At 55.2% G+C, this 6,348-nt stretch overlaps 2 protein-coding genes across 3 annotated transcripts; one reads left to right on the forward strand and one right to left on the reverse strand.

Moving 5' to 3' along the window:
- Positions 1 to 286: 286 nt before the first annotated feature.
- PSME1 (proteasome activator subunit 1) lies at positions 287 to 3,276 on the forward strand. Of its 2 annotated transcripts, XM_080657835.1 has the most exons (11): positions 287 to 709; positions 1,302 to 1,334; positions 1,490 to 1,552; positions 1,642 to 1,752; positions 1,841 to 1,883; positions 2,004 to 2,101; positions 2,338 to 2,406; positions 2,492 to 2,559; positions 2,659 to 2,713; positions 2,789 to 2,875; positions 3,055 to 3,276. In XM_080657835.1, exons 1-11 carry the CDS (start codon positions 671 to 673, stop codon positions 3,133 to 3,135), a joined length of 747 nt encoding a protein of 248 aa, XP_080513961.1. In that variant the 5' UTR covers positions 287 to 670; the 3' UTR covers positions 3,136 to 3,276. The 2 variants fall into 2 exon arrangements, with proteins under 2 accessions (XP_080513961.1, XP_080513962.1); XM_080657836.1 differs by lacking the exon at positions 2,789 to 2,875 and having other exon boundaries at positions 434 to 709.
- Positions 3,277 to 5,536, reverse strand: EMC9 (ER membrane protein complex subunit 9). Its single transcript, XM_080657857.1, has 5 exons — positions 5,102 to 5,536; positions 4,898 to 4,974; positions 3,931 to 4,000; positions 3,748 to 3,842; positions 3,277 to 3,518 (listed from the first exon to the last, which is right to left on the reverse strand). Exons 1-5 carry the CDS (start codon positions 5,297 to 5,299, stop codon positions 3,338 to 3,340), a joined length of 621 nt encoding a protein of 206 aa, XP_080513983.1. The 5' UTR covers positions 5,300 to 5,536; the 3' UTR covers positions 3,277 to 3,337.
- Positions 5,537 to 6,348: the final 812 nt, after the last annotated feature.

Below are 6,348 nucleotides of genomic sequence, written 5' to 3' on the forward strand. Positions count from 1 at the left end.
GTTAGAAGAGAGCTGACTGGAGTCCGGTTTGGGGTCTGAATGTCACTGCATTGGCCAGAGGATGGAATCAGGGACTCAGGCTGGCAGGGCTGGAGGGAAAAGGCCAGGCTTGTTCCACAGCTGAGGAAAGATGGTAGAGCACCAGATAAGGCTTATCCCTGTCCCAGGGCCAGCAGATGAGAAAGAGAGCCAGTGGGAAGTCAGGAGGCGGGGGGGGGGCGGGGGAGGAGGGAGTCCAAAGGCGGGCACTGGCCGGGTGGAGGGAGTACACGGCTCGTGAAGCCGAGAGGCGAGAATCGGAGCACAGAGCGCACAGGCGTGGAAAGGAGACAGGGGAGGGAGGAGGAAGAAGGAGGAGGCGGGGCGTCGAGAGCAGGGAGGCGGGGTGGGGGGCAGGCGGGGTGGGGGGCGGGCGGAGGAGGTCAGTGGAAACGCTCCTCTCGGGCTCTAGGGGGAGCCCGGCCTGAGCCGCCTGGCTCCGCATGCCTCACCCCCACCCCACCCCATCCCCACCCCGGCCTCTCTCTTGGGCCTGTCCCCGCCTCCTCCAGCGCCTCCACTCCCCGCTACTTAGGAAGGCCGGCCGGCTGCGCGCGCTGCTTTCACTTTCCCTTCCCCGAGCCCAGTCCTCGCTCCTCGTGCGGTGCTAGGACCCCCGCCCGCCCCAGCCATGGCCACGCTCAGGGTCCAGCCTGAAGCCCAAGCCAAGGTGAGCGCTACGGGTTCGAGGAAGGACCCATCAGGGAGGCGTGGCGCCGAAAGGCTGAGGGCGTAGGTGATCTGGCCCCCACTCCCCCGCCGCTTGGGGTCAGTCTTCGAGCCCTAGTGAGCCTCCAAGCCCGGAGCACCTGAGCCCCGAGGAGTCCCGCGGGGTTCGGCCGCCGGGAGAGGGAAGGCGGCCGAGGTGCAGCGGGGTGAGGTGAAGCGGAGAGCTAGCGTGGAGGGGAAGTCCGCTGGCCCGACGCCGGGCCCACACACAGGCGTGGTGCGGGCCCTGTCTGGCCACCACCTTGCCTTTTCCACGGGGAGGGCCCTGGGCCCACCACACAGGGCACTCCGCCCCTGCCCTGGCGCAGAAGGCTCTTACCCCTCTCCTTACACAGCCCCGGAGACCCGAGGGACCTGTTCTCACTTGAACCACTCGTTCTTCGCCGCCAGGAAGGTTCTCATCCCCAAAATCCAGCCCCAAGGGCATCCACTCCACCCTTCCCCAGGCCAGGCCCTATACAACCCTAAGGGAACAGTACTCAGATGAACTGGCCATAAAGTCAGGTGTCTGAAAGGCTGCCTGTGTCCCACAGGTAGATGTGTTCCGTGAAGACCTGTGTACCAAGGTAAGACCTGCCCCACCAGCACCCCATCCCTACTCAATTCCCACTGCTTAGCCCTTCCTTGCTGAGCAGCGTCAGCCCTGCTTTGCTTCCTAGGAAGGATATTTGATTCTGACACCCCCTCCCCCCAACTTCTCCCACCTCCACCGCATTCACAGACAGAGAACCTGCTTGGGAGCTATTTCCCCAAGAAGATTTCTGAGTTGGATGCATTTTTAAAGGTACTGAGGCTGAGCAGGGAGCTAAAGAGTAGGGGCTAAGGGGCCACAAGGATGCCCTTGCCTCCAGCCTTCCTCCTACCCTGTGCCAGGAGCCAGCTCTCAATGAAGCCAACCTGAGCAATCTGAAGGCCCCATTGGACATTCCTGTGCCTGACCCAGTGAAGGAGAAAGAGAAGGAGGAGCGGAAGAAACAGCAGGAGGCAAGCCAGGAAGAGCTGGGAGGAGGGACCCAACAATGGGGAAAATTAGCCTTACACCTGACTCCCAAGAGCCATTCTTTCCCTGCAGAAGGAAGACAAGGATGAAAAGAAGAAAGAAGATGAAGACAAAGGTACCACTATGGTGGGAAGGATCTTGAGTCTTCTCTCCCAGGAGCTCCTCCTAAAGGATTCCTCTTTCCCACCCCTCACTCAGTCCCAGCCGTGTGACTGACCTATTGCCCACTCTCTAGGTCCTCCCTGTGGCCCAGTGAACTGCAACGAGAAGATCGTGATCCTCCTGCAGCGCCTAAAGCCTGAGATCAAGGATGTCATTGAGCAGCTAAACCTGGTGAGCCCTCCTACTTCACTTCCACCCCTAGGTTTTAGGTCAAACCCTTTGAGAGCATGGCACCTGCCAGGTCTTAGCAAGAGAGGGCATAGCCACAAAGTCAGAAGTTTAGGCCCTGGGGCTCAGGATGATCTTGGCATACCTCCACCCAAAGTGGGCAGGAAGCAAGGAAGGACAGGAACTTGGGAATTGGGTTGAGGGTTTGATGTGGCTTTGATGCTATTCCCTCCTCCCAGGTCACCACCTGGTTGCAGCTGCAGATACCTCGGATTGAGGATGGAAACAATTTTGGAGTGGCTGTCCAGGTTAGAGCACTGCCTCATTCCTCTGCCCTCCTTACCTCTCTAGTCCATGCTGTCTTCCACTTTCCCCCTTGAATTCTTTCCCCAGGAGAAGGTGTTTGAGCTGATGACCGCCCTTCACACCAAGCTGGAAGGATTCCACACTCAAATCGCCAAGTGAGTGCCCAGTTGTACCCATTACACATTCTGCCTTTGGCTTGGATAGAGGCCTGGTCTCTCTCCTTCTCCCACTCCATACCCTTCTATTTCCCACAGGTATTTCTCTGAACGGGGTGATGCCGTGACCAAAGCAGCCAAGCAGCCCCATGTGGTAGGTGAGACCCAGGTTGGGGTGTATGAAGGGAAGGACACATTTGAAGTCAGCCCTGACCCAGGTCTCCCACAGGGTGATTATAGGCAGCTGGTGCATGAGCTGGATGAAGCAGAGTACCGGGATATCCGGCTAATGGTCATGGAGATCCGAAACGCTTATGTGAGGAGGAGAGGGTGGGGCAGGGGGTGGGCAGAGGCAGCTTTCCCAGGCCACCCATCCCCTGACTCTGAAAACTGGGGGTGAAGGGTGACAAAGCTCCGTGTCTCTACCAGGTTAGAAATGAGGCACAGAGCCACTGGGAACTTATGGCTGATTCCCACTCCTCCCTGGTTCTATAGGCTGTGTTATATGATATCATCCTGAAGAACTTTGAGAAGCTCAAGAAGCCCAGGGGAGAAACAAAGGGAATGATCTATTGAGAGCTTCCTCTTACACTGTGGTGGGTCCAGCAGAGATCTTCCTGTCTTTGACAGGGAACTTCAGACTTTGTGCCACCTTCTGCCATTTGAAGTTTCTCCCTCACTTGCCTCTTAGGCACAATAAATATAGTCATAATGGTATCCACTAGCTTAAGTCTCTTTATTGGATCCTGGCACACACACACACCCCTCTGGCCCTGGCTCAGGCATTTCCATTGGTGGGACCAACCCACTGAGTGATTTTGGTGTTGAGCTGCTGGTTGGTCCAGTCCTGCCGGATGTCATCAAGGTGGCAGTCAAAGTCCACAAGGTGCTGCTGGGCCCGGCTCTCCAGTAGTGCTCCCACCATCTGTCGTGACTCTTCCCAGTCCCTCCACATCACTCTGAAATAATAACCCTCATGGAGGTCAAACTCAGCAGGCAGTGGGGCCAGACATAACAGATTAAGTCTAGAGCAGTGGTCACCAACCTTTCGGACCTCACGGACTACCAGTGGCCCATGGACCACCAGTTGGCGACCACTGGTCTAGAGAATGACCCTTGGGACAGGACCAAGGACAGAGGCCCCGGCACTGGATTTCCAAGAAGAGGTAGAGGGAGTGGGGCACTCACAAGTTCTTGTCCTTGGGGACCCAGCAGAGACCATGGTTCTCCAGAACGATGACGGGGGGCACATGAGGCTGAGACACCAGTTTCTGATTATCCAACTGTGTAGATAAGGAAGGGCAGGTGAGAGCTTCAAGGATCCGCCTTCCTACTTTCTTTCCAACCCCCTTCTCCAAACCCAAGCCTCACCATAATAAGTACTGCATCAGGGAAGAATTCTGCAATCCGCCCAGCGATTTTCAAGGCTAGGGGCCCAGGGCTGTGTAGAGGGAAGATCAGAGGAGTGAGGAGCCGACTGGAGAGACCCCGTCCATCTGAGTCCATCTGAGCTGTGCTTCCCAGATTTCACAGACATGGATGCAGTGATTGCCTTTCCCTGTAGTTAACCTGGGGAGGGGGGGTTCAGGTCTGCTTGATGCTTCCCGCATGGCTGCTTGATGCTTGAGTGCTGTGGGAAACAGGTGCTCAGACACTGCTGGTGAGAGTGGAAATCAAAGGCGGTCTTGGGGGCTATTGGCATAACCATCCAAATTTAAACTGTATGCTATACATATGCTGACCCAGATATTCCACTTATAAAGAAATTACTGTAATAATAGTAGGGCACTATAATAAAACAACCTCAATGCTCAGTATAGGCATTAAATAAATTATGGTACATCCTTATTCATATTACATAGCCTTAGCTTAGGTAGATCCTGGTGTAGAGATGGAAAGATGTCAGATATTTATTAAATGAGAGAAAAGTACATTACAAAACTATGTGTACTTTGATCCAGATATATAATTAATATAGAAGTAGATAATTTTTTCTACTTATAGAAAAGAAATTTTGTGGTTTTTATTTAAGTTGCTTGCTGGGCTTCCGGTGTTCTTTAACAGTCGGGGGAGGGGCGTCTCGGTTAAAACAAGCGTCAGCCTTTTCTTATACAGTTATCCTGCCCACCACCACCGCAGCTCCGCCAGAGCATCTTTACATTTCTATTTCCTCACTCCAGTACCCAACCTCATGCCCGGTGTACAGTCCCTGCTCCTAAGCGTTTGATTAAGGAAGATGGAAGGAATGACCAAGAGGAATTCTCTTGACACCATCCCCACCCGCATCCCCACCCCCACCCCATAACCCTTAGCCTTCAGCCTCTGGCTACCCACTCACCTTTGGTCACCGAGAGCTGCATTGGCATGGTAGTACCCAGCCAGTACCAGACCGGCCTGCGCGCCCCACACATCTACCTGCCATGGGAAAGGGGCCATCAGTAGCCGCCCTGTGGGTGTTCACTGCTGCTAGAGGCCGGGGATAGGCTTGGGCAAGGGGTGTTAGGGGGTTTCACGGTGGTTGGTGGGCGTCCAGCAGCCGCACCTGGTTGAGGGCGACCTCCAGCATGACGGACAGGGCCAGGTGGCTGTGGAACAGCGGCACACAGTCGGTGAGGCACAGGCATTCTCCCGATTGCGGCGCCGGCGCCAACAATAACCCGTTGACCGCGGCGTGTGGGTACCGGGCGGCGTGCAGGCACATCTTCACGTAGGCCCGGGCCGAGATCTCCACCTCCCCCATGGCAAACCGGGACCCAGCTCGCGTCTGTGAAGCTTCCTCCAGCGCCCCGACACCCTCTCTGGTCCTTCCTGTGCCCCCTCACTTAGGTTCGGTGGTAACCCTGATTTGGCTCGAAGGTGCCTTGGCTTTGGAGCCTGGCTCCAACCTAGCCCAGAACGTAGGCGCCCGATTGCATGCTGCAGTACCGAGCCAGCGTGCGTCCGCCCGCCCCCAGGGGGCGGCCGCAGACCCAGAGCCGCCGGCTCCAAGCCAGACAAGCTTCTGGACTGCCTACAAGGTGCTCTTTGATAGGCTTAGAGGTCTCGTTTTGTCCAATCACCGGCCTCATCCAAAACTTGCCCCACCTTTGTCTCCAGCGGAGTGGAAAGAACCCACCACCGAACCCACCACCGTAAAGAGAACTGCCTGCACGCTGACTGGTTGGGGCTAGGCTACCCAATTTCGACTCGTGATTGCAGGACGGCTTCTTCTTCGGGTTACCTGTGCCGCCGGCCCCCAAGGGGCCCGCAGAGTCAGCCCGCGTTAGGTGTCCTGGAGCAGTAGATCTTTGAACTTGGGCATGTCGCGAATTACCTTGCTCCTACTATGGAATGAGTAGGTTTGTACTCTAGACCGGCTCTTGCATTTAATAATGAGCCAACTACAGGTTATCTGGCCTTTGGTTTCCTTGATGTAATATCTGCAGAAACAAAGACAGCAATTGGCTGAAGGAGGGTAAAAGAAAACAAAAAACTATACAGACCCATCCTTCTCATAATGTCCTGTGCTGTAATTTGCTTTAGCATAATGCCTTGGGAGGTTTTTTTTTTTCCTCCCAGCCTTTGAGAAGGAGTTCAACCATTAACCTGTAATTCTTCCAGTGAAACTTCATTCTTTCTCCAGGCTTGCTCTGAGCTGATGAAGTGATGAAAGGCTTTTCCTTTCTTCATTCCCTGACCTCAGCCAAAGAGCTTTCCTCTTGTCTGTCCAAACCTTGATTCTTCCTATAAGGGCTCTGCCCAAATGCCACCTCTTCCAAGAAGCACTCATGAAACTCCCAGATGGAAATA

This window comes from Plecotus auritus, assembly GCF_963455305.1.
Source record: "Plecotus auritus genome assembly, chromosome: 1".
Taxonomy (NCBI): domain Eukaryota; kingdom Metazoa; phylum Chordata; class Mammalia; order Chiroptera; family Vespertilionidae; genus Plecotus; species Plecotus auritus.

Excerpts from the sequence above, each read along its gene's own strand:
- EMC9 (XM_080657857.1), bottom strand. The coding sequence starts at position 5,299 with ATGGGGGAGGTGGAGATCTCGGCCCGGGCCTACGTGAAGATGTGCCTG. Across the intron at positions 3,843-3,930 it reads CTGATGCAGTACTTATTATG|TTGGATAATCAGAAACTGGT; the intron begins GTGAGGCTTGGG and ends TTATCTACACAG. Across the intron at positions 3,519-3,747 it reads GTCCCCAAGGACAAGAACTT|AGTGATGTGGAGGGACTGGG; the intron begins GTGAGTGCCCCA and ends TTATTATTTCAG.
- PSME1 (XM_080657835.1), top strand. The coding sequence starts at position 671 with ATGGCCACGCTCAGGGTCCAGCCTGAAGCCCAAGCCAAG. Across the intron at positions 2,102-2,337 it reads TCATTGAGCAGCTAAACCTG|GTCACCACCTGGTTGCAGCT; the intron begins GTGAGCCCTCCT and ends CCCTCCTCCCAG. Across the intron at positions 2,876-3,054 it reads TGGAGATCCGAAACGCTTAT|GCTGTGTTATATGATATCAT; the intron begins GTGAGGAGGAGA and ends CTGGTTCTATAG.